At 39.6% G+C, this 27269-nt stretch overlaps 2 protein-coding genes across 2 annotated transcripts; both read left to right on the top strand.

Annotated features, from left to right (window-relative positions):
- The first annotated feature begins 1189 nt into the window (after positions 1-1189).
- LOC144331394 (fatty acyl-CoA reductase 2-like) lies at positions 1190-8392 on the top strand. Its single transcript, XM_077947929.1, has 3 exons — positions 1190-1328; positions 6900-7069; positions 8195-8392. The coding sequence occupies exons 1-3, from the start codon at positions 1253-1255 to the stop codon at positions 8261-8263; spliced, it is 315 nt and encodes a 104-aa protein (XP_077804055.1). The 5' UTR covers positions 1190-1252; the 3' UTR covers positions 8264-8392.
- A 3350-nt stretch (positions 8393-11742) lies between these two features.
- LOC144331393 (putative inactive fatty acyl-CoA reductase 2-like protein) lies at positions 11743-21685 on the top strand. Its single transcript, XM_077947928.1, has 4 exons — positions 11743-12591; positions 13341-13408; positions 19186-19360; positions 21489-21685. The coding sequence occupies exons 2-4, from the start codon at positions 13351-13353 to the stop codon at positions 21664-21666; spliced, it is 411 nt and encodes a 136-aa protein (XP_077804054.1). The 5' UTR covers positions 11743-12591; positions 13341-13350; the 3' UTR covers positions 21667-21685.
- Positions 21686-27269: the final 5584 nt, after the last annotated feature.

The following is a 27269-nucleotide window of genomic DNA, read 5'->3' as shown; positions in this document are numbered from 1 at the left end:
TTTATACTTGAATCTTTGCCTCAGGATCTACTTCCAGGAAACTCAAACTAAGACACACATTTTTATTTCAGCTCCTCCAATCTTCATAGACCTGTCACTGTGCTGTTTTTACCAAAAATGATCATGAGGATCAGAGGGGGAAAGTCACTTGCCTAAAGTCACACAGCTGAACAGTGGTGGAGTTCAACTTTGACCATGGGCTGTCTGATCCCAAGGTGTATACTTGTTCCTCTCCCAAGAGACTCCTCTCTTATCAGGCTCAAATGAATGAAAGGAGGATGTTAAAGGTAGGATCTCTGAAGCCTGTGCCAGAGGAACCCCAGCTCATTGCTGGCGCCTGTGTTCTCATTCTTACCTCATTAAGAGTAAAGTTTATTGAGTTTATTAAGTATCTTTAGTGAGAACTGGGACCAAACAGATTTTCTGACTCTAAAAGAGATATTTTTACAGGAACAGATATATACCTATAAGTATACAGACACGCATACACGTATTTCTTTACTGATCATAATTCATGTCAATTGGTCCTTATTAGAATGTGGGATGTATAAATGTAAGATAATTTTCATGTTAAAATTGACAGATACATATTTAAATAGTCCTAAAGGAATTTAGTTATTTTTCTTTTAGAATTTTCCATTTTTAATGTTATTTTTATGAGAAACTATGTAACTTTATTGATACTACATGCAATAACCCTTTGTTTTTCACATTGAAAATACAATGTATTCTGCAAATAATTAAAGCCTAATTTTGTATTAGCATTTTAAATTTTCAATCTTTTTTATTATTATTATACTTTTAAGTTCTGGGACATATGTGGAGAATGTGCAGGTTTGTTACATAGGTATACACAGGACAGGGTAGTTTGCTGCACCCATCAACCTGTCATCGACATTCGGTGCTACATTAGGATGTGGAGAAATAGGAACGCTTTCACGCTGTTGGTGGGAGTGTGAATGAGTTCAACCGTTGTGCAAGACAGTGTGGCGATTCCTCAAGGATCTAGAACCAGAAATACAATTTGACCCAGCAATCCCATTACTGGGTATATACCCAAAGGATTATAAATCATTCTACTAAAAGACACATGTGCACGTATGTTTATTGCAGCACTGTTCCCAATAGCAAAGACTTGGAACCAACCCAAATCCCCATCAGTGATAGACTGGGTAAAGAAAATGTGGCACATATATACCATGGAATACTCTGCAGCCATACAAAAGCATGAGTTCATGTCCTTTGCAGGGACATGGATGAAGCTGGAAGCCATCATTCTCAGCAAACTAACACAGGAACAGAAAACCAAACACCACATGTTCTCACTGGTAAGTGGGAGTTGAACAATGAGAACAAATGGGCACAGGGAGGGGAACATCACACACTGGAACCTGTCAGTGGGTGGGGCGCTAGGGGAGGGATAGCATTAGGGGGTTTAATAATTTTAAAATTCAATTCTATTGAAATTTTTACTCCAAGAAGCCATGTGTTTTTGAGAGCTAATCCTGATATATTCAAATCTTAATGACTTAAGTTGATGGAGCGAACTTCTTTTAAATTAGTGATTCCCCAATTTCCCTGACTGTTGGAATTTCCAGAGCATGTTGAAAACACAGATTATCCAGACTCTTACCTCTGCAGATGTATTTAGTGGTTCTAAAATGGCACCAAGGGACCTGGATTTTTCCCAGGGTCCCTGTGTAATTCACACTCATGAACAGGCAAGTTTGGGAAATAGTGCCTTAAGGAGATTTTTCACTGAGCAGTCTTCATTTGAAATGAAGATCATTTATCTTCTAATACCCATGCTTCCTCTTTCTCCTGCTCTCTTTATCTCCTGCTGTCTTTCAGTTCCTAGAAGCTTTAATTGAATGACAGATCCTAGTATATCTGTACCTACTAAAAACCACACTTCTGAAGCGACATGGCCACCAGAAGCCACAGCTAGTCTGCCATGTAAAAAAGGAAAGGTTCATGTGCCCTGAGGGTACAGGGGTGAGAGGCAGGGGAATGGAGACCCCCACAGCCAGCAGCAGTGGCCCTCATCACAGCCCTCTGGGAGATATGAAAGGAGGTCAGACGGTGGACAGTAGTCTTGCCTTCGTGCTATAGAACACGTTGTTAACACCAAAAAAGCTGATCTCTTCTAGGGGAATGGTGAAAGCTGATGCTAGCACTTGTGCTTTTTGTTTGTTTGTTTGAGATTGAGTCTTGCTCTTGTTGCCCAGGCTGGAGTGCAATGCATGATCTCAGCTCACTGCAACCTCTGCCTCCTCCTGGGTTCAAGCGATTCTCCTGCATCAGCCTCCTGAGTAGCTGGGATTACAGGTGCCCGCCACCATGCCTGACTAATTTTTTATTTTTAGTAGAGATAGGATTTCGCCATGTTGGCGAGGCTGGTCTCCAACTCCTGACCTCGGCCAAAGTGTTGGGATTACAGGCGTGAGCCATTGTGCCCAGCCTGTGATTTAATTTAATTTAATAATTGCACAGCTTCAAAATGACAGCTAAGTAGCTGACATAAAAATGAAAATTCTGTGTACTTTGATGTTAGCAGGCTTAATATACAAACCAGAATATGATGAAATTTTTCTTAATCAAACTGAATAATTTTCACATAGGCAGGCCATTGGCAGGCCATTCAGCATCTGGCTTATGTTTGGGCCAGGCTGGGTGCTTCATAAAAGTCTGGAGGGAAATACAGAGGCCAATTCTCCATAAGCATTAGACTCAGAAATACCTTGCTTCCCAGTGAAAAGTTTAAATTGACTTTCCCGCCACCTTCATCAAACTGAGGTTGGTCAACACTTATCACCACTGCCACTGGACACTTTGACTTCCAATTTTGCTACCTGCTCTACAAAGATACCCCCTTCCTTCCTTTCCTGCATTCTCCCTACAACCTCATCTTCTTTTGAGTTCATCCACTCTGTCTCATCATTGTCCATCTCTGCTTCCCAAAACCTTATATAGTACAGAAATTGACCAATCAAGATTACAGTGTCGAAGAGCATCCGTTTACTGAATAAGGCAGCTGGCTCCTGGGGGCAGAAAAATGATTAGACACAGAGATAAAAATCATAATCCCTACTCTCCTGGATTCACTGTCCAATGGGGAGACAGACACATAAGCAAATGCAACTTGATAACTACAACAGTCAAGTGAACTATATAATCCCGACTGGAGAAAGAGAGCAAATGTTATCATAAGACAGTGTGTCCAGTACTTACTCTCTAACAGATTTCCTGATGAACGTCTAGGCTTGCCAACTTGTTGCATAAGAAAATTGGAACATGGGGGAGGGGAAGTACGTATGCTTCTTGGTATTTCAATCCATAAATGCATAAATAATGTAACTATTAATGATATCATCATGTTGATTCAATAAGTTTGAAACCAAAATTGAGAGTCATCTTTAGAAGAAACTGTGTATGTGTCTATGTGTGTACACATGTAGATATACACATATTGCTTTCTGAAATTTTCAATGACTTTGTGCTTCTTCTGAAGCAATTCAGGTTTAGAATTTGAGATCCATGGGTCAAAATATCTTCCTGAGTGTACTGAAGAACATTTAGATTAATTTCAGACATGTATTTTGGTTTACATAGTGTTTTTTATCCATACTAACTTATTTACTGTGTTTAAAATAAATTGAGAATAACAGCAGCAACCCTGAGTTGAGTGAAAGTCCTGAGAAGGGCATTGCCCAACCAGTGCATGTGCATGTTTACACTAATCTCCTGTCTGAACCTTGGAAGTGGCTCAATGAGCTAGCAGATGATCTCTTTGGCTGTATTACAAATGATACTTTATTTTTATTTGTTTCATTCATTCATTCATTCACTCATTCATTTTGAGACAGGGTCTCACTCTGTCACCCAGGCTGGAGTATGGTGACGCAATTATAGCTCCCTGCAGCCTTCAACTCCCAGGCTCAAGCAATCCTCCTGCCTCAGCCTCCTGAGTAGCTGGGACTACAGGTGCACACCACCAGGCTCAACTAATCTTTAAAACTTTTTTTGTAGAGACTGGGTCTTATTATGTTGCCCAGGCTGGTCTCAAACTCTTGGACTCAAGCGATCCTCCTTCCTTGGCCTCTCAAACTGCTGGGATTACAGGTTTGAGCTACTACATGTGGCCAGAAATGACATTTTAAAACCAACTATTACCTATGCAGACATATGATGCTCTCCGGTTGTTTTATTTAAAAATGGGAACGCCTTAGGTTTATTGGCTCATTTTGTTTTATCAAAGAGATTAAATGCAGTTGTGAATATTTCTGTTTACCCTCATAATAGCCTGAAAATTTACAATGAATATAATTATTGCCATTTTCACAAGTAGAATTAGAATAAGATAAAACAGTGGAATACAGGTGTAGCTAAGAGTAGCAGACGTAAGCCATCTATAGAATATTAAATTTCTTCCATGTGCATTGTTAGAAATCTATAAAACCAAAATTTTTTCATGCCTGTAATCCCAGCACTTTGGGAAGCCAAGGCGGGCAGCTTACCTAAGGTCAGGAGTTCGAGACTAGCCTGGCCAACATGGTGAAACCCCGTCTCTACTAAAAGTACAAAAATTAGCCGGGTGTGCTGGTGGGCGCCTGTAATCCCAGCTACTCAGGAGGCTGAGGCAGGAGTATTGCTTGAACCTGGGAAGTGGAGATTGCAGTGAGATGAGATTTCACCACTGCACTCCAGCCTGGGTGACAAGAGTGAGGCCTCGTTTCAAAACAGCAACAACAACAACAACAACAAACAACAAACAACAAACAACAAACAACAAGAACAACAACAAAAAAACCCCAACATTTTCTAATACAAGCAAACTCACTAAGCTTTATGAGGCTCCCATTCCTGCAAGTATTATCCTTTCCATGTACCCCAACATTAATGACAGCAACCGATACTAGCCATGTGACATACAATCCCAGCACATTGTTGGGCTCTGATGTTTTCTAGGAATTTTTTCTTTACAGCTGTATTGAAATGAAGCTGTATTCCCTCAAGACCTGGTTTTTATAAACTCTCTATTCTTGCAGTTGAGGGAAAATAGTCTTAGGTCAGTCAATCCACTGTTGACCCAGAAATGGAATGAGGTAGGATTATTGTGAAGATGGAGAGGTGTCTGCAGCATCCTACACTCTTTCCCAGCCGCTAGGTGACCATATAATTAAAATTTCCTTGATATTTCTGTGTAGTTTAAGTTGTTTTTAATTCTAGAACCTCTCAATCTTTCTCTATTCAATTTAAATGAAAAGGCATTTGAGTATCCAGAACACACTCAACACTCAGAAGCAAAGCAAGAAAAATGGAAACATAATGGTCAATGCCCAAGTTCTCCCCCAGGATCAAATGAGGATTAATACTGAGAGTTGTGATTCTGAATAAGTCTTAACCTCATGAACATGTTAGTTGTTCAAAAATTTGTCATGTCAGCAAGGTGGTAACACTGAAGATTTTCTACAATCGAAATAGTATAGTTATGTTCTGTTGTATAAAATAGAAATAAATGTACCACATTGATCAGCAAAATCACACTAGCATATTCCAACAGCTTAATTTTTAAAAAGCTATGTTATATTAATAATTTAACCACATAGATCTGAGCTAGAATAAATGTTACATATTTAATTGACTAATTTTTTTGCTCTCTTAGAGAGCTGTAGATAGATTTTGGGGTTATCAATCAAATGGTTCTGACTTTTTTTTTTGAGATGGAGTCTTGCTCTGTCACCAGGCTGGAGTGCAGTGGCACAATCTCAGCTCACTGCAACCTCTGCTCCCTGGTGCAAGTGATTCTCCTGCCTCAGCCTCCTGAATAGCTTGGATTATGGGCACACACCACCATGCCCAGCTAATTTTTGTATTTTTAGTAGAGACGGGGTTTCACCACGTTGGCTAGAATGGTCTCAATCTCCCGACCTCATGATCTGCCCGCCGTGGCCTCCCAAAGTGCTGGGATTACAGGTGTGAGCCACTGTGCCCGGCTGGTTCTGACATATTTTTAAGAAAGATTAGGCTGATGCTATGGTAACTCAGTTATTCATGATACATGTCATCTTGAAAGTAGGAGTATTCAATATTCATGATTTTGAAGCTGTTTCAGAGTGCTATAATCACCCCACTTGACAGACTTCAGAATTCGTTGAAAATCTCTGGAAATAATTACCAAGTTATTATCACAGGCTCTAAACAGACCTTCAAAATGCATTACATAGTATTGGTAAAACAGATCGTCAGTCTGCCAAAAGTAGTCACTTTGATTTGATTTGCCTTGAATGAAATTTTTAAAATGTAAAGCTAAAGTCTTCAGGATCACTGCACTGGGTTTCTATGGGACAACACTGAACAGGGCTGCCACTGAAACACCTTGGATGAGAGGCTCAAACTCCCTGAACACAGCATCCAGCACACTACTGGGAGAATGACTGGGACTCAAAAATGTGTGCAATGAATGTACTTATGAGCTTGTTGGAGAGGAAGTAAAGAGGTTGTATGTAATTACCTCAAATTAGTACTACTACAGAATAATCACTACTGGTAAAGTAAAAGTAGCACTAAAGTAGTACTAATAAAGTAGTACTAATATCCCTACACTAGTAGTAGTAATAAAGTGGCATTGCTATTGATTCTATCCATCTATCTACCTACCTGTCTGGATGGGAGGGCACAGGATTTGACTGATAAGATTGGGCTTAGCAGTGAAAAGAGCTCATGTATGCTTTAAGCAGGTATGCACTCAAACTTGGTATCATGTGACTGTTCTGAATTCCAGAACCATGGCTAAAGGGTGGAAGTTTTGTTTGACTGTGTCTCACATTTTCCTTTTGGTCTATTGTCTAACACATGTTGCTAGAATTCATTTTACTCTGACTACCTTTTATGTACAGACAACGCTGTTATTGACGAGATCACACCCAAGCGGATCGGAGATTGGCCCAATACTTACACCTACACCAAGGCCTTGGGAGAAATGGTGGTGCAGCAGGAGAGCAGGAGCCTAACCATCGCCATCATAAGGCCCTCCATTGTGGGAGCAACGTGGCATAAGCCTTTCCCAGTAAGCCCACTTACCTGGATTCTGTGTTTTGCTTTCAAACTAAGGTTTTTCTAGCCCAATTATTTTCTGATGTCTTTCTTCTTCTCCTCAGGATTTATAGCTAAATGCAGCCAATCAAATATGAACCCATTATACTAGGGCAAAATCCCACTTTGGGATCATGAGGCTCTTTCTGGCAGTTACCCTGACTATCTTAGAGTTGGATGGAGATCTTAAATTAGCTTCTAACTACTCTAGTCTCAAAATTCCCATGGGTGATGTTTTTATATCTTGGCTTTCCCACTATAGCTTAAACAGACCAGAATGTTCTTGATGGCCAACTTGATAGTATTGCAACTAACTGCCAGGGTAAACAAGAGTTACAAAGCTCACAGAAGGATCTCAGTTTGGGAATAGTAATTTTTTTTAACCTCAGTATACTGCTGTGTCCTTCTGAAAGTACTTTGAATTATACTGTCTTCTTCAAAGCAGGTCTGTGAAGCTTTGGGGGCAGATAAATTCCAGTTCCACCACTTACTGGCAATGCGACATTTTTGAGTTGTTCTTTCCATAAAACAGGACAGATACTACTTTGGAGAGTTGGTTTAATGAGACAATGTATGAGGAGAGGAGTGCTCAGACTCTAGTAAAAGGCGGGTCCCTACTGAAAAGGCTCAATTAATATTAGTCCCTTCATCTTCTCCTCCCATATCTCTTGTCTCTCATTATACACATTTCAACTTTTATACTGTAAGGTAAAGAGACATAATAAGGTCAGCTGAATGGCTTGGGGCTTAGGAAACAAAAAGACATTTCCCTCTAACTACTCTTAAGCATAATCTTTCCTGTAACATCTTTAAGCAAGTCAACACACCGTAGCCCTTAAGATGTCACAAAACGCTGCAAAACCATTCATGGCTCCTACTATGAACAACAATCCTGGCCAAATTTTAATTATTGGACAAAGTGCACAAAATAGCCAATGCTTTGCCATTGATCTTTGGGATCTTAATAATACTGAATTAGATAGTTCTATTAGCTGGGGTCTCAGTGCCCTTGTTTGAAATTTATTGAGATTAGACTGCAGATGTTCCAAGATAACAACAATTTTCTAAAATGTGTAACCAATGGAAATCTTTCTTTTAGGGTTGGGTTGATAATCTAAATGGACCTAGCCGACTCACTATTACGGTATGTATAGGGATGAAGAAATAACTCTGAAATGTAGTGGAGGAATAGTAACAGAATTCTTAGTGCTGGCTTAGCTTCATTGATCCAAAAACGTAAATGCTACTTTACTATCAATTGAAGCATATTATTTCAACTATTCTGGTTATAATATGAAGGCAGGATGAAATTATTTTTATTCTTTTAGAATTTTTTTTATCAGGAAAACAGGTAAAGCGCTATCAATTACTATTTAAGAGTTCTATTTTGAAAAGTCTTTGAGAATTAAGGATTTTTCTTTTTTCTTTTTTTTTAAAAAAAAAACTTTTGCCGGGCGCGGTGGCTCAAGCCTGTAATCCCAGCACTTTGGGAGGCCGAGACGGGCGGATCACGAGGTCAGGAGATCAAGACCATGCTGGCTAACATGGTGAAACCCCGTCTCTACTAAAAAATACAAAAAACTAGCCGGGCGAGGTGGCGGGCGCCTGTAGTCCCAGCTACTCGGGAGGCTGAGGCAGGAGAATGGCATGAACCCGGGAGGCGGAGCTTGCAGTGAGCTGAGATCTGGCCACTGCACTCCAGCCTGGGCGGCAGAGCAAGACTCCGTCTCAAAAAAAAAAAAAAAAAAAAAAACCTTTTTTAAACTTAAAAATAAAACCAGCAAAAGTCTTATAAAAATGAAGCAAGTAGCCCAAAAAATGCCCACCTGCCGCTCTATATACAGTAATGCAATATTTGTCACAGTTTTGTACAATATTATAAAAAATGTCACAGACAGTACCAGTTAAGGCCCTTATTTCTCATAGGACATCAAGCCTTATGACCTGGTGGGGTGGGAGGGAAGATGCCACTTAATTATTGCACCATTTTGAGAAACAGAACTCGTCAAGGCAAATAGTGGTCTTTTCCCACCTGGCCTTCAGTCACAGATGGGGGCTGGGGCGGTGGCGTCGTCTTCAGACCCTCTGTAGCCACACTGTGCCCTGCCCGCTTCTCTGGGTGCAATAAATACCGGTCACAGTTTGGGAGGGGGCCTTGCGCAGGTGGGCAGGGGCGTCTGGGCTGCATGTGCCGCTTCCTGTACAGGGCAAGGTGGGCGGAGCGCGAGAAGGCACGGTGGCACCGGTGGCCCTGAAATGGCCAGTGGCCCCTGTGCTTGGGGTGGCAGAGCCATAGCTTGTCTGAGTGAGCAGCTTCCCGCTGCATCCATCCCAGTGGCAGTGGTTCGGCTTGTCACTTGTGTGCTGCGCGGATGTGCCTTCGGGTGAGATCTCTTGCTGTGGGGCTTGCCCTAGCCTCACAGGCATACATGGTGGTGCCTTTCCCAGGCCAGGAGCGGCCGCCACTCTTGGGCTTGGCCTCCAGCAGCTCCAGCCGGGACGCCGGCGCCACCACGAGGAGACCGCGGGCGACTGGGGGTGCCAGGCCTAGGCCCAGGGCTGTGGCGGCGGCGCCAAAGCTACCGAAAACGGGCAGGGGTGGGGGTTGGGGAGCCGGGAGCTGGGGGGCGCCTCATAAAGGCCGGGTTGGGTGTCCTAAGCCAGCGCCACGGAAGGGCAGCGGGCAGGAGGGGCGCGGGCCAGTAGGGGCTGAGGGGCGGCAGGGGGGACCCGGGACTTCGCATGCATGAAGCCGCCGGCCCGGGGCGCCCTCGTGTTTGAGGCCGCGAGGTCCATGGGTGAACCCGGGTGCGCCGTCCTTGCCGCCGCTGTCCGCTTCAGGGGGCCGGGCCTTGACCAGGCGGCTCGGCAGCGCCAGTAGAAAGCGGTTTAGCAGGCCAGGCGCGGTGGCTCAGGCCAGGCGGCTCGGCAGCGCCAGTAGAAAGCGGTTTAGCAGGCCAGGCGCGGTGGCTCAGGCCTGTAATCCTAGCACTTTGGGAGGCTGAGGCGGGCGGATCACGGGGTCGGGAGATCGAGACCATCCTGGCTAACGCGGTGAAACCGTAAAAAAACAAACAAACAAAAAAAACACGCACACACACCGTAAAAACACAAACACACACACACCGTAAACACACACACACACACACACACACACACACACACACACACACACACACACACACACATATACACTAGCCGGGCGAGGTGGCGGGCGCCTGTAGTCCAAGCTACTTGGGAGGCTGAGGCAGGCGAATGGCGTGAACCCAGGAGGCGGAGCTTGCGGTGAGCGGAGATCACGCCACTGCACTCCAGCCTGGGCGACAGAGCAAGGTTCCATCAAAAAAGAAAAGAAAAGAAACCGGCGGGCCATCCGCGGCGGGTCCAGCTCCGGTCGCAGCAGCTGGGACCCACACCAGGCCATTCACTGGGGTGCCATAGGGCAGCTGCGTGCAGTGTTTGGATAGCAGGACGCAGACGGCGGGGTCGCGGGGGCTTCGGGGTGTCCTCGGCCCCAGGCCGTCCAGCCCTGTGGACCAAATGAAGTCCCGCACGCCACGTGTTGAGGTACTAGTGGGTGCCCCTCGTGCGGGGTCAGCCCTCCTGCAGGCGGTGCTCACGGTACTGGCTGGCGAAAGTGGAGACGGACGGCAGGATGGATTCACTTGGCCACATGGCCGGGAGCTAGGACGACTCACACCGGTGAGTGGCTGCCCGGGTGGGCTGGTCGGGGCGCGGGCAGGGGGGCATGGTTCTGCCAAGGATTTTGCTTTGTTTATCGCAAGATGGGGGTATTTCCTCCTTTCTGCAGTTTATAATTGCGTGAATTAGTGCAGTGAATTGAGGATGCAGTAAAAATAATATCTTCAAAGATTATTAAATTCGTTATTATAAAACACATACGAGTTTACGTGTGTGTATGGAAAGCAGGTATACATCAAAAATTCTTAATGAATACAAGAAAGAGAACTACCAATATTGGAGCAAATTTTTCAAATACAAACACCAGTGAATATAGGCAAGGCCTTTTCTTTTATTATTATTACTATAAGTTCTAGGGTACATGTGTACAACGTGTAGGTTTGTTACATGGGTACACATGTGCCAGCAACGCCTTTTCAATAATGTCTTACAAGGAGAAACGTGGCTCCTCTAGGTAAACAGCCCTTAGTGCGCATCTCCCTGAAGTCCAGATGGATCCGGTAGAGCTGTGGGGTTCACAGCTCACACTGAGGCATTTAGGGCCTAAATGCCACTTTACTTTTTTGTACAGTGAGTAGGAAATCAGTGATCTAAATGAGTTTAAATCTTATTAGGGATTTGAACTGCGCTTCAGACTCTGTCTCTATTCCTCCCAGAGCTAGATTCAACATGAATTAAAATACAAATATAAAACAATGAATTATGATAGTGACAAAGACCTTCCTTCGAACTTCAGATTTTTCCAGCAGCCCCTTTCTTTCTGTTTCCCACCTGCCTTCAACTCTTTCTCCTAAAAAAGTTCAGTTGGGGTGAACGTTTGGTGACTTAGAACATCATTATTTTAACATGATCCCAAAGCGGTTTTCATTATATGCAAAGATGAATATTTATTTATATTTTTAAAAATGTTCTAAATTGGTTTCTTACGTCCAAAAGAAGGGGAGCTAGTTATAAGAAAAGAGAATTGAGTAAGGTAAGAAAGTGCTAATCATTTCAAATCAAAGTGGGAAACATGCAAAGCAGAAAGAATCAACTTCATAAACTCAACAAATTATTAATGTAAATAATTCCCAACTCCTGTATCTATATAACATTAGTGATCTGTGAGGTGAACTGAGATTCTGAATAAAAAGTAAATAATAAGACCATTTTTCTAAGCCAAAAAAGTTTTTGTCTTATTAATTGTGGAATTTCACCAATTAATTTTTTTTCAAATAAAATTTCTTAAACTTTCAGTGCCTACTATTGCTTGTGGGTTAATAAACCCTAGCAGAAAGCAAAATCATCAAGGAAATGGTAAACATTAATGGGAAATTTGTGTAACCTTAATTCTTAACGTGTCTTATTAATTAATTTTTAAAATGTGAAGGTGTATTCTTGGTGTTTGGTAATTAACTAAGTTTATTAACCTCTCACAAATATGAGGAATTTTATTCCCTAAAGGAACGTGAGGAACACTAGTAGTTCAAGAAAATGCTGAAGGTGACCTTGGCTGAGAAGCTAGGATAGGCTGACGAAGTCAGACTTAGTGTAGGAACCTGGTAAGCGATGGATCGATGTTAGCTGTCTTCACTTATTGCACTAGTATAATCAGTTTGATGATACATACTTTAGCCCCAGTTGTTACTTAAGACCTGGTTTCACATTTTATGTTCTTTTTCCTGTGCAGGCTGGGAAAGGGTTTCTTCTGGCCATAAAAACTACTCCAATGGCTGTGGCAGACTAAATTCCAATTCCGGTTGATACAGCCATCAATCTCCCGCTAGCTGGAGGATGGTGTGCTGCAGTTCACAGGTGTGGATGCTCAAGTGGGCTTTCAAAGATTTCATGAGAGGGAGGGTTCATCTATTAGGCACATTTTCCAAATATAGGCATTTCATTGTATAAGACCCCAAATGTGAGAGAGTGTTCATTTCAATATTTTATAGAGTTCCTAATATGCCATCATATATATGTTGAGTTGTTTTCAAAATACAGTTTAGTACTTGGCTACTCACAAAGTAATAAAACATTTAAATCACTTAACCATAAAATTCTTGATAACCAAAAGGCTTTTCTTTCTATTGGTAGTTTAACATTCAGCCTTCTTTTTTAGGGCAAAGGAGATAGAACTGGATGAAATGAGAGAATATTTTTTTTTAGTTGAACTCTGGTTAATGCCAAAAGTGTTCAATCACTATGTGTGGGGAAGTTTCCTGATACAAAGGAAAAAAAGAAAAACAGGTTGTTCATACATTTGGCTGCGTTAGTAAGTGGTAAACAGAATTAAATTTTTCTTATGTGAACTCACACATATGTGCTTCATAATATGTCACTCCTATTTAACACATGTCTTTCACACACACACGCACCCCCCCACACACAGCCTTTTGCTACTCTTCTTCCAGTTTGCTTATTAACCCAAAGAAAGAAAAAAATACAGAAGCCTTCTTGCATAGGTTGCCTTAATCAGATGAATTATGGAAACAACTCTGTCTCCCTTATTTTTCTTTCATTAGTTTTCCATTCTGTTGTATTTATTTAATTTTTATTTCATTTTCCAGACCTAAGTCAATGTTAGTCTACCACTGTACATCTGGTAACCTCAATCCCTGCAATTGGGGCAAAATGGGTAAGTACTTTAGCCATGTATCTGCATAATTACTAGTGTCTGACACAGAGAAAAAATAGACAAAGTGTGTCATGGAGCTTAGAGCCTACATGGGGAGAAAGACAGAAAGTACATAAAGAGACAAAATAATGAGAAATTGTAAATCTGTGGTAATTAACTAGAAGGTACTGTGGTTACCAATGAAAGGAGTCATTGGGAACACATACATGATTGTAAGCAGTAGGGGGTCCATTGGTTATAAAGATTTTAAAAAACAGTGATGAAATAAAGCAAAAGTTGGTAGTTATAAAGAATCTCAGTGATAAAATGCTGAAATACTCCTCCCTGCTGGGGCAGTGGGTCCTGTACACACCCCTTCCCTTCTTGATACATCACTGAGAATGTGACATGATCAGTGACCAATGGGACTTAGAAAAGTCGAGTGATCTTATTCCTTCCTGATTGCGTCTGTAATACTGACCATTAATTTATGCAACTTGCCTCTCTTGGGTGTGCATTAACTACTCTGCTAGTGATTTGTAAAAGTGAATAGGAATCACTATGGGAGAATAAAACAACATCCAGATTCCTTAGACCCTGGGACCAAGGTCTTGGGTGATGCTGAGGAAACTATATTTTTAATAAGCATCTAGATAATTCTTGATACTTGGGGAAATGCTCTTTGAGAAACCCTGTACTATACAAATGATTAATTTGTCTGAAGGTAAGGGATTTAATCTGTTCAATGTACAAAAACCATAGAAATCAATTTGAGTACAACTTAAACATCTAATGATGGCAGAAGATAAAAATAGGGAATTTTGCTATTCTGTAGGATTTCTTAGTACCTGCGAACACACCCCTTCTGTCCCTGTTACATAGATGACACTGGCTCTTCATATTCCAATGGGAAGCCATGGTACCACACTGAGAGTTCTATTGCAGGACAGCTGGACACTGTGGCTCTACAGTTTCTCACACCTATAGCAAACATTGTAGGCTGATATGACATTGGTTATCCCTGTGCCAAGGCTCTGTTCTGGATTCCTTTCTAACACAGCATTTCTGGAAGCTATTACTAATTAATTTGATGTTGCATTCAAATTAAACTCATTTGTGTTTCCTATCGGGGACTCTTAGGAGGGATAAAAATGCTTCCTACTAGGAGCAGTAGCCATGTTAACAGGAGGTTGAGCATGTATAGTCTCAGTGATATTACAAGGAGTGATAGCTGGGTGGGTGAACATGGGCTATCTCTCCATAGAATTGTCTCCTTTAGTGTCCCTTAAGAAGAGTTTTTAATCTCCTGCATATAGGTCTTAAGCATCTTTTATCAGATTTATACCTAGGGCCTAGGTAATTGATGCTTTTTTTTTTTTTTTTTTTTTACTAATTTAAATGTCTTTTGTAAAAATATATTTTTTAATTGTTTGTGGATGATGTCAAATGCAATTGATTTTTGTATATTGACCTTATATTCAGCTATCTTGCTAAACTTATTGCTAGAAATTGTATAAAATTTCCTCTTGATTTCCTATGTAGACAGTTACTTAATCTGCAAAAATACCAGTATTATCCCCATTTTTTCGAGCCTTAGGTCTTTATTTTTCTTGTTGATGGCACCATCTCGGCTCAATGCAAGCTCTGCCTCCTGGGTTCATTCACGCCATTCTCCTGCCTCAGCCTCCTGAGTAGCTGGGACTACAGGCATCTGCCACCACACCTGGCTAATTTTTTGTATTTTTAGTAGAGACAGGGTTTCACCATGTTAGCCAGGATGGTCTCGATCTCCTGATCTCATGATCTGCCTGCCTTGGCCTCTCAAAGTGCTGGGATTACAGGCGTGAGCCACCACGCCCAGCCTTCTTGTTGAACTTCTACTATAATGGTGAATACAAATGGCAATAGTGCATATTGTTGTCTTGCTGCTAATTTTAAGCAGAAGACTTCAAATATTAAACTCTCCTGCCATTTTTAGGATAAACCCAACTTGGTCATGCCGTGTTATCTTTTTTTATATTTTGCTTAATTCAATTTGCTAATCATATAGTTCCCTTGTTTTTTCTATTCTCTGAAAATGCTTAGTAGAGTGAAAGTGTAATAGTGGAGTAATCTGTTTCTCCAAAACTTGGGAAAAGCACCTTTAAATTATCTGGATTTATAATTTTTGGTGAGAACATTTTTTATTGCTTCAGTCTTTAATAGTTAAAGAATTTTGCAGGCTTCATTTTCTGCTGGAATCAGTTTTAGTTATATTTGTCTCTTTTTCTAAGATTTTATCTGTTTTAAAATGTATTTGCATTGTTTTCATATTATATTAATATTTTTGTCCTAAACTGTATCTGTAATTATGCTTCTGTTTTAATTCATAATATTTGTGTGTCTTATCTTTTCTTAGCTAGTCTCTAAAGGGTCTACTTTATTTCTTTTTTTCAAAGGACCAACTTCTTCTGGCTTTATTGACTTCTCTTCTCTTCTCTTCTCTTCTCTTCTCTTCTCTTCTCTTCTCTTCTCTTCTCTTTCTTTTCTTCTCTTTCTTTTCTTTTTTGATGGAGTCTCACTCTTGTTGCCCAGGTTGGAGTACAATGGCATGATCTTGGCTCACCACAACCTTGCCTCCTGGGTTCAAGCAGTTCGCCTGCCTCAACCTCCTGAGTAGAGTAGCTGGGATTACAGACATGCGCCACCACGCCTGGCTAATTTTGTGTTTTTAGTAGAGATGGGGTTTCTCCATGTTGGTCAGGCAGGTCTCGAACTCCCGACCTCAGGTGATCCACCCACCTCGGTCTCCAAAAGTGCTGGGATTACAGGCATGAGCCACTGAGCCCAGCCTATTGACTCTTTATTACGCTGCTGTGTTTTCTGTTGCATAGATGTATTGCCTTATCTCTTTTTTCCCCTTCCTCCTGTTTTCTTTGATTATGTTTTTCTTCTCTTTAACTTAGAAATATAGCCCACAAATATTCGGCTTGTCTAACACATGCATTCATGGCTTGTATTTCCCTCAAATGCCACTTTGGCTGTATCCCACACATTTTATTGTATAATGTTTATGTTATCATTATTCTTTAATCCTTAAACAGTTTTCATTTGAATTTCTTCTTTGACCTATGAGGATGTAGAGTGCAGTTTTCAATTGCCAAATTACATTTTCTACATGTGCATGAGTTTCTACTTGTCCGTCACATCAGAAAGACAGTAGCTTCATGGTTAAAAGTCTTGGGCTTTGGGATCTGATAGACTTGGATTCAAATCCTAGCTCATTCACTCACTCCTGTATTCATTAAATAGGCATTATTCTTGGTGCTGAGGATGTATCACTAAACAGAAATCCATGCTCACATAGCTGTTATATGCTGGGATGCATCCCACCATTCAGTAGACTCCACTGCTTATTAGTTGTATCAGTTTGAAAAAGTCTCTCAGTTTCTCCCTGTATATCAATTTTTTTATCTGTGAATGAGAATAATAATTATTCTATTCTAGGGAGCTCTTCGGAGAATGTAGGGAGATAAAGTGCTTCATACAGTGGTTAGAACAGTGAACATTTTAGTAAATGCCTGCGATCACCATATGGACAGCTTTCTCAGAAAGCCTTCCTAACCCAGCCCCACCCCTCCCCTTCCTGGCACCCAGGCAGAGCTAGATGCTTCTTTTGTATTCCTCCAGAGCTTACTGTCCTGGCCTCTAGCAGAATACTCAGGCAAAGTATTGTAATCATGAATTGTCCACATCTCCCACCAGATTGCCAATTCTTTAAAGACAAGGAATATGTCATATGTAATTTTTTTTACCTCAGCATCTACCACAGTGCCTGGCAAGTGTTAAATGCTAAATAAATATATTTGAAATGACTAAAGGAAGGATTGACATAGATTTAGGAAAAGGAAAGTAATTGTATGTTGCTGAGATATTTATTCGTTCATTTAGTCAAAAACTGTTTATTAGTCACTGAGTCAGCCACTCTTTAAGGTACCGTATAAGTTCAAACAATGCACACAAAATTTCATTCTGGTATTTAAATCTTAGGAGAAATATACATCAGATATGGTTGAGTGCAGAAAAATAAAGGAGACTAAAGAAGTAAATAGTGTTGTGGGAAGGCTGCTATTTGATATGTGATGGCCAAAGAAAGTCTCTCCGATAAGGTGTCTTCTTAGTAGAGACCTGAAATAAATGAGAGGGCAAATCAGAAGGACATGTGGATGAAATATTCCAAGTTGAAGAAACAGTAAGTGCTAAAGTTCTTTAATCATATTCAAGGACAGCAAGGAGGCCAGGCCGCAGCAGAAGCACTGAGAGGGAGAGCGGTAAGAGATGAAGTCAGAGTGGTGGGCAGAGAGAGAGGATGCAGAGAGTGCAAGGCCTTGCAGACCATGGCTTTGCCTCTAAATGAGAAGAGATTCCATTGAAGGGCTCTGAATGGAGAAGTTCCTGTAATATACTCTGAGTTACATTTTAGAAGAATCACTCTGGCGGCTACATGGAGGTCCGACTGGGGATACAGGGGTAGTGGCAGAGACCACTTCGGACAGTATTGCAACATTCCAGGCTACAGTAGTGGTTTTGATCAGAGAGATAGCAGGTGGAAATTATGATTCTGGGTATTTTTCAAACAGAGAGCTGATAGATTTTGTTCAATTGTGTGTGGGTTGTTAAAGAGAAGAATCAAGGATAACCCCAAAGTTTTTGGCTGAACTACTAAACAAATTGAATTACCATTTGGTCAGAGGTAGAAGATTGGTGAAACAGCAAGTTTGTGTACGCATTGGGAAGGGGGTCATTAGTAGTGGGTGTATCAGGAGGCCCACTTTAGAGCTGTTAAATGTGAATGTCTATTACACCTCCAGTTGGAAACGTTGAACGAGTATATGGATATATAGATCAGAATGTCAGTGTGGAGATCAGAATCTCTTATGCTATCAACCTGTACATAACTTTTTAATTTACCACCATCTTTTTAAAGTATAAATCCCTATGGACCAGATGATTCTTGAGAATCTTCTCTGAAGAGGAGCTATATTTTTCAGATAGATTTTTAGCTGGCATTTTTAAAGTAGGGCAATAATCATATTACTGTAATAACTGACATCATAATTGAATAATGAGCTTAGGCATATGCTTTGCAAAAACCTACATACCTTAAATAAAATTGAATTCAAATGAGTATCTTTTTGAAAGAACTACTGAATTCACAAATGTATGTAAAAAGTTCTTAATTAAGCTTACTCTATAAAAAGACACTATTATGAATAAAACCCTGGATAGCAGAGTGGACAACTGAGTCTGCCATATTCCCAGAGAAATATTGAAAGTAAACTAACACAAGAAAATATTGCCTTTAGAATTTTTTAGTTAAACTTTTAATAAAGATTGAAATAAAATGTTAAGAAACTTTCTAAATGGTTCTGAAAGTAATGGTCCAGCCAGGGAAATAAAGTTTCTAGCCTCTGCCTTGGGGCTTTCAGAATAGACTAGATAACCTTAGAATTAAATGCAGATTTATGTTTTTTCTGAACAGTACCCCCTTATATTGACTACGTGCGTTTCCCCAGGAATTTGTTTTAGAGTAGATGTTTCAAATAAAGGATCCAATTCTTAACCCATTCACATTGTTTCATTTTGCAGATAACCACTTGCTTAGCATAAAAATGTTTATATTGTTCTCAGAAATTGATTCTTGACTCTACACAGCAAATCCTTTGTCTTTATTGCTGTGACCCATTACAAATACCTTCCACTATGATAGTTTATATCCTCCTATTATCCTCTAACACTCTCTCTCTTTTTTTCCCCAGGATTCCAGGTCTTGCCAACCTTTGAAATTCCAATTCCATTTGAGAGAGCTTTTAGGAGGCCATATGCTGATTTCACCACCAGCAACTTCACAACCCAGTACTGGAATGCCATCAGCCACCAGGCCCCTACCATCATCTATGACTTCTATCTGTGGCTTACTGGAAGGAAACTCAGGTGAGAAGCTGAGTCAATGGCTTTGAGAGTGTCACTGCATATGGGAGATTGAGGCCCCAAAGTCTTTAGTGCTTCCTTCAGCCAAGGATTAAAGGAGACAACTGAATCTGACCCATATATACAAATTGAACACACCTACTCTGAAAATCCAAAATCTGAAATTCTCCAAAATCCAAAATGTTCTGAGTGCTGACATGACGCCACAAGTGGAAAATTCCACACATCTTACCTCATGTGATGGGTCACAGTCAAAACACATTCAAAACTTAGTTTCATGCATAAAAGTATTTAAAATATTGTTTAAAGATTACCTTCAGGTTATATGTATATGGCTAAGTGTGTATGAAACATAAATGAATTTTGTGTTTAGACGTGGGTCCCATTCCCAAGATATCTCATTACATATAAGCAAATATTCCAAAATCTGAAAACAGTTGAAACTCAAAACACTTTTGACCCAAGCATTTCAGATAAAGGATACTCAGCCTGTATAAGTTTTGAACAAACAAAGCAGTCATAGTGAGAAGCCACAAAAGCCTCCTACATTAGAAATGCTCCAGCATAATAAAGGAAGGTAAATGTTAAAGAGCTTGCTTGATGAATTCAGCAAGTGATCATTCACCCAAAAAGAAAAGCAACTGAGGCTCTGTGACTAGGGTTTTTCAAATGGGTAGATCACCTTAAATATACAATAATGATGGCAACCTCACTTACTGGGAGCTTACTCATGGGGCTAAGGAGGATGCGTGATGATCCCATTTTTATTGTCAAAGCTACTGAAGGAAGATATCCTCATCAACCCAATTTTACAAATGGAGAAATAGAAGCTAAGGGAAGAATCTGAAGGAGTCTCAAAGGAAGTGACAGGAAGGATGTGGAGAAAGCAGAGTGTCAAAGTCAGTATTCAGGACCAGATTTACTGCCACCTAGAGATGAATGAAGAAATTAGAGGGAACACAGTGTGCTGATGCTACGTCAGCTGTCACCACCTGGCTGTGTGACATAGGACATATTCTTTCTCTGTCTCACTTGAATAATAATATGTGTCAGAGGAGACATTATTGTAATTGCCTAAAGCAATTCTTGTGATCAAGAATCAGAAGCATGAACAGTATTGCCCTCTGTGTTAGCCCCTTCTTGAAGGAGGAAGTTGTCTTCAGCATGTTGAATTGTCATCTTTATTAGCAGTGCAAATGACTAAAACTTAGCCAATGTAGAGTTTATCCAAATTTTTTCAGACCTCATTTGGAGCTCATAACTCAGTTCTTGAGCAAAGGGAAAAGAAAACATTGTGATTATCGGGAAAATATTTGTGTGGGACTTATTAAGTAAAGATAGGAAAAGAAGAACACCCGAATATTATAGGCAGAAATGCTAAAGGTTTTAAAATGTGTCAGGATTGGAAGAAGGCCTGAATAAAGAACAAAGTTCAGTTAGGAAAGAGAAACACGGAAGGGACACAATAAAAGTCATTATGTATTCTGCGAGAAGTCAGACAATAAGATTTGTGGGAAATGGGTTGGTTTGTTGTATGGTATGTATTTTAGCAATAATCTTTATGGCAGAGAAAGCTAAAATCCTTAACTTGTGTGAATGATCACTTGCTGAATTCCTCAAGGTAGGCATGGTGAAGGAGGGTGTAGAGGAGACACAGGTACAATGGACTGACCTAGATATAAAGCCTTAGTATACACTCAGCTAGAAATAGTGATTCTGAGGACATACTGTGACATGATTATGTCATTATGTGTATGGTAGTGATGGGGATGATAGAAGGAAGAACTGATGGCATATTTTCAGTCCCCCTCAAAATCAGTTAAATATTGGGACACTAATTATCCAGGTCTAGAAGAGTCACACGCCATAGCCATGGTATGACGCATCATTCATCTTGCTTTCTTTGAGAATAAGAAGATCAGTAAATAGTCCAGAAGTGGGAAGCTTTGTCCAGGCCTGTGTGTGAACCCAATGTTTTGTTTAGAAATAGAACAAGTAAGTTCACTGCTATAGCATAACACAAAATTTGCTTAAGTGGTGGTCAGCAAATCCTTGAATGCTGCTTAATGTGACAAAGTTGGTAAAATCTTTTGTGCAACACTTTTATTCCCTGAATGTTTTGCTGTGCCAGGGCCTGTGCATGCCAGACAAGTCCAAGCCAGCTCAAAGAACAACCAGCCACCTCTGCCACCTGCCACCTCTGCAAACTGCCACTTCCTGCTGGCAGGATTTGTTTTGCATCCTGTGAAGGGCCAAGGAGGCACCAGGGCATAAGTCTACTCACTTATATCTGTTTGTCTGGAATGTAACCCATGTTTGTACAATAAATAAAATTGATCTTGAATGAAAACTGAGTGGTCATTGTCATTGATCTTTGAACCCAGATTAACCTTTTGGTCATGCCTAGTCTAAGAGAAAGGAGATATTCTTATCAATAAATACAGAGCCCAGCTATGTCAGTGAAGATCTCAAGTGCACAGATAGTAGTATAGGGAAGAGTCAGAGGCCAAAAAGACAGGGATGGCAGACATTGAACAGAGGAGAGTGTGGTGTTTGCCTTTGCATCAACTGAGATTATGCAATGACACCTGAGGCTTGGGGACAGCACCTGCAAGATACCAATAAAGCATTCTAAGAACATCTGTGAAGTGAAAAAATTTGAATTACTGTTGTTCTTGTGGTTATGATTGTATTTATGGTTGTTACTTCATTCATATTAATCACCTATGTGCCCAAGTGTAATCATGGAGTTAGATTTTTCCCAGACTTTTTTTATTAGATCAAGAATTCCCATAGACAAAGGCAATATCACTATCCTATTTATACATTTCTTCTCTCAGTTCTGCAGAGCCAAAATGTAGAGTCCAATATTTTAGATAAGTTATGTAATAAGGGCTGGTTTGGATTATCTAACTGGTACATGAGGCCCAGTGTGCTAGTTTACTCCAGAGGAAATTGGCACCTGTGTATAATTGTAGTTAGGTTGATCCCTTGATATCAGAAAAGTTTCTGCTATGCAGTCCTTTTTGGTGATTTCTTAATATATATCCTCATTTTAGACAGTACTAGTGGCATAGATGTACTTGGCAGCAGAATATTACAGATGGTAAACCTTGAGTCTATGTTTTAGTAGCAAGAGCCTGTGGAGTCTTGTGCTTCCCTTGTAGACATCTTCTTAACATCTACATTCTATCTTTTGTCTACTATTGTTACTGCTACTCGTTCCATAGAAATTCTAATTTTCATTTGGGATATACATTTTTGTTATTTGTAAGCTCCCCCTTCTTTTTCATTTTTTCACCCCATTTTCAGACTGTTCTAAAATCAGAAAGGAAATTCTCCTTCATGAGCATGTATATATTTTTGGCTCTTGGAACTTGAGATGGTGCAAGTAAGTACAAGCACATTTTCCAGATAAGGCATGTGAAGTGATTTATGTTTCATAATATGATCATTTTGGATTGACCTTATGTATTATGACCAGCCATAGAGATGGCTGTAAAGAATTAACAACATCAAACAATGTGAAGTTGTTCATTGCATGTATATCAGAACATTGCCGAGATAAAGCCAGATGGAGTCATTAATTTCACCAGCTAGTTATTTCCTTGCTGCAGTACCAAAGATTGTCATTTTTGAATTAAAGCCTCTGGTTTTTCTAACTCATCTTTCATTGTTGATCATGGCAAGTGAATAATTAATGAATGTATATGTTTAGGTTATGAGGAATTTAAAACACACCCTAAGAATTGTAATGTTGATTGCTTTTAAATGTTGTAATGGTTTTGAGTCTGCTAATGATTCCTTAATTACATACTTGCTTTTCTTAGAAAATCAACTCATTTCATTATTAGTGATTAATTTTCTCTTAAAATTTAATTTAATATTTTAATAAATCACTATGCCTGGGATTCCATTAGATATTTGAAAAGATTAATTTAGTTTTTTTACCCAGGTAACATATACAATGGCTCAAGATGTGTGTTGTTTGATCTCACAATTGAAAAAAATACACATTAAGCACCGTGGAAATCCCAAGAACTTCGGCAAGAAAGAGTATTTGTTTGATAGTTTCTTTGCTTGATAAATATGTGTACTAAATTAAATGGAATATCTTAATTCAAGTTTTGCTTCATGAGACTGATTAAGTGAACGTAGGCCTAGTGCTTTGAAAATTGGCCTATTGTAGAAGATTGATATTCTAATAGCCTAAAGAGAAACCATTTCTTATAAAATATATATATTTTGGAAAATGTGGTATTTCTCAGAAAACTGCTGAAATGAATTATTTATCTTTCCATCTTTATCTTTAATTCTATTACTTTCAAAGATCTAAAGCTTTCACTTGAAAATTAGGCTTTTGGAAAAAAGACATTGAAACTAGTATTATATTTCATTGATGGACTGAATATGAAGATTCATTTGCATAATCTTGTGATTTTTTTTTAAGTGAAAAATATTTATTAAGATCATAGGAATCTGATACAATTAAAATGAATCATTGAGAAAAGACATCTTTCCCAATAAGAATATGATGGTCTAATACAGATTGAAAATATATAAAGCAAAAACTATTAGAACTGTAAGAAAATAACAAAAAAAATTTAGTGATTTTCATATACTAGTCAATTTTTTCTCAGATCAATTAAATAATAATAATTATGAATAGAGGATTTGAATGCATTTACTTATATGATTTAATTAATAGTTAATAAGCTTTTTTCTCTCTAAACCTAAGAATATATATATATATATATTTATTATACTTTAAGTTCTAGGGTACATGTGCACAATGTGCAGGTTTCTTACATGTGTACACATGTGCCATGTTGGTGTGCTGCACACATTAACTCGTCATTTACATTAGGTATATCTCCTAAAGCTATCCCTATCCCCTACCCCCTCCCCACAATAGGACCCAGTGTGTGATGCTCCCCTTCCTGTGTCCAAGTGATCTCATTGTTCAATTCCCACCTATGAGTGAGAACATGTGGTATTTGGTTTTCTGCTTTTGCGATAGTTTGCTGAGAATGATGGTTGCCAGCTGCATCCATGTCCCTACAAAGGACAGGAACTCATCCTTTTTTATGGCTGCATAGTATTCCATGGTGTATATGTGCCACATTTTCTTAATCCAGTCTGTCACTGATGGACATTTGGGTTAATTCCAAGTCTTTGCTATTGTGAATAGTGCCACAATAAACATACATGTGCATGTGTCTTTATAGCAGCATGACTTATAATCCTTTGGGTATATACCCAGTAATGGGATGGCTGGGTCGAATACTATTTCTAGTTCTACATCCTTGAGGAATCGCCACACTGTTTTCCACAATGGTTGAGCTAGTTTACAGTCCCACCAACAGTGTAAAAGTGTTCCTATTTCTCCACATCCTCTCCAGTACCTGTTGTTTCCTGATTTTTTAATGATTGCCATTCTAACTGGTGTGAGATGGTATCTCATTGTGGTTTTGATTTGCATTTCTCTGATGGCGAGTGATGATGAGCATTTTTTCATATGTCAGTTGGCTGCATAAATGTCTTCTTTTGAGAAGTGTCTGTTCATATCCTTCGCCCACTTTTTGATGGGGTTGTTTATTTCTTGTAAATTTGCTTGAGTTCTTCATAGGTTCTGGATATTAGCCCTTTGTCAGATGAGTAGATTGCAAAAATTTTCTCCCATTCTGTAGGTTGGCTGTTCACTCTGATGGTAGTTTCTTTGACTGTGTAGAAGCTCTTTAGTTTAATCAGATCCCATTTGTCAATTTTGGCTTTTGTTGCCATTGCTTTTGGTGTTTTAGACATGAAGTCCTTGCACATGCCTATGTCCTGAATGGTATTAACTAGATTTTCTTCTAGCATTTTTATGGTATTAGGTCTAACATTTAAGTCTCTAATCCATCTTGAATTAATTTTCGTATAAGGAGTAAGGAAAGGATCCAGTTTCAGCTTTCTACTTATGGCTATCCAATTTTCCCAGCACCATTAATTAAATAGGGAATCCTTTCCCCATTTCTTGTTTTTGTCAGGTTTGTCAAAGATCAGATGGCTATAGATGTGTGGTATTATTTCTGAGGGCTCTGTTCTGTTCCATTGGTCTATATCTCTGTTTTGGTACCAGTACCATGCTGTTTTGGTTACTGTAGCCTTGTAGTATAGTTTGAAGTCAGGTAGCGTGATGCCTCCAGCTTTGTTCTTTTGACTTAGGATTGTCTTGGCAATACAGGGTCTTTTTTGGTTCCATATGAACTTTAAAGCAGTTTTTTTCCAATTCTGTGAAGAAACTCATTGGCAGCTTAATGGGGATGGCATTGAATCTATAAATTACCTTGGGCAGTATGGTCATTTCACAATATTGATTCTTCCTATCCATGAGCATGGTATGTTCTTCCATTTGTTTGTGTCCTCTTTTATTTCACTGAGCAGTGGTTTGTAGTTCTTCTTGAAGAAGTTGTTTACATCCTTGTAAGTTGGATCCTAGGTATTTTATTCTCTTTGAAGCTATTGTGAATGGGAGTTCATTCATGATTTGATTCTCTGTTTGTCTGTTACTGGTGTATAGGAATGCTTGTGATTTTTGCACATTGATTTTGTATCCTGAGACTTTGCTGAAGTTTCTTATCAGCTTAAGGAGATTTTGGGCTGAGGCGATGGGGTTTTCTAAATATACAATCATGTCATCTGCAAACAGGGACAATTTGACTTCTTCTTTTCCTAATTGAATACCCTTTATTTCTTTCTCTTGCCTGACTGCCCTAGCCAGAACTTCCAACACTATGTTGAATAGGAGTGGTGAGAGAGGGCACCCCTGTCTTGTGCCAGTTTTCAAAGGGAATGCTTCCAGTTTTTGCCCATTCAGTATGATATTGTCTGTGGGTTTGTCATAAATAGCTCTTATTATTTTGAGATACATTCCATCAATACCGAATTTATTGAGAGTTTTTAGCATGAAGGGCTGTTGAATTTTGTCAAAGGCCTTTTCTGCATCTATTGAGATAATCATGTGGTTTTTGTCTTTGGTTCTGTTTATATGCTGGATTACATTTATTGATTTGCATATGTTGAACTAGCCTTGCATCCCAGGGATGAAGCCCACTTGATCATGGTGGATAAGCTTTTTGATGTGCTGCTGGATTTGGTTTGCCAGTATTTTATTGAGGGTTTTTTCATCAATGTTCATCAGGGATATTGTTCTAAAATCCTCTTTTTTGGTTGTATCTCTGTCAGGCTTTGGTATCAGGATGATGTTGGCCTCGTAAAATGAGTTATGGAGGATTCCCTCTTTTTCTATTGATTGGAATAGTTTCAGAAGGAATGGTACCAACTCCTCCTTGTACCTCTGGTAGACTTCGGCTGTGAATCTGTCTGGTCCTGGACTTTTTTTGGTTGGTAGGCTCTTAATTATTGCCTCAATTTCAGAGCCTGCTATTGGTCTATTCAGGGATTCGACTTCTTCCTTGTTTAGTCTTGGGAGAGTGTAAGTGTCCAGGAAATTATCCATTTCTTCTAGTTTTTCTAGTTTATTAGCATAGAGGTGTTTATAGTATTCTCTGATGGTAGTTTGTATTTCTGTGGGGTTGGTGGTGATATCCCCTTTATCATTTTTTATTGTGTCTATTTGATTCTTCTTTCTTTTCTTCTTTATTAGTCTTGCTAGTGGTTTATCAATTTTGTTGATCTTTTCAAAAAACCAGCTTCTGGATTCATTGATTTTTTGGAGGGTTTTCTGTGTCTCTATCTCCTTCAGTTCTGCTCTGATCTTAGTTATTTCTTGCCTTCTGCTAGCTTTTGAATATGTTTGCTCTTGCTTCTCTAGTTCTTTTAATTGTGATGTTAGGGTGTCAATTTTAGATCTTTCCTGCTTTCTCTTGTGGGCATTTAGTGCTATAAATTTACCTCTACACATTGCTTT

The sequence above is a fragment of the Macaca mulatta genome, chromosome 9, assembly GCF_049350105.2.
Source record: "Macaca mulatta isolate MMU2019108-1 chromosome 9, T2T-MMU8v2.0, whole genome shotgun sequence".
Taxonomy (NCBI): domain Eukaryota; kingdom Metazoa; phylum Chordata; class Mammalia; order Primates; family Cercopithecidae; genus Macaca; species Macaca mulatta.
Note: the sequence above shows the minus strand (reverse complement) of the source record. Positions and strands in the feature narration are given on the sequence as shown.

What these genes read in the sequence shown, in the direction of transcription:
- LOC144331394 (XM_077947929.1), top strand. Translation starts at nt 1,253, where the DNA reads ATGGATGAAGCTGGAAGCCATCATTCTCAGCAAACTAACACAGGAACA. An exon ending in AACACCACATGTTCTCACTG is followed by an intron (nt 1,329 to 6,899) that starts GTAAGTGGGAGT and finishes TTTTATGTACAG; the next exon opens with ACAACGCTGTTATTGACGAG. An exon ending in CGTGGCATAAGCCTTTCCCA is followed by an intron (nt 7,070 to 8,194) that starts GTAAGCCCACTT and finishes TCTTTCTTTTAG; the next exon opens with GGTTGGGTTGATAATCTAAA.
- LOC144331393 (XM_077947928.1), top strand. Translation starts at nt 13,351, where the DNA reads ATGTTAGTCTACCACTGTACATCTGGTAACCTCAATCCCTGCAATTGG. An exon ending in CTGCAATTGGGGCAAAATGG is followed by an intron (nt 13,409 to 19,185) that starts GTAAGTACTTTA and finishes TTTTTTCCCCAG; the next exon opens with GATTCCAGGTCTTGCCAACC. An exon ending in CTTACTGGAAGGAAACTCAG is followed by an intron (nt 19,361 to 21,488) that starts GTGAGAAGCTGA and finishes TTGCTGTGCCAG; the next exon opens with GGCCTGTGCATGCCAGACAA.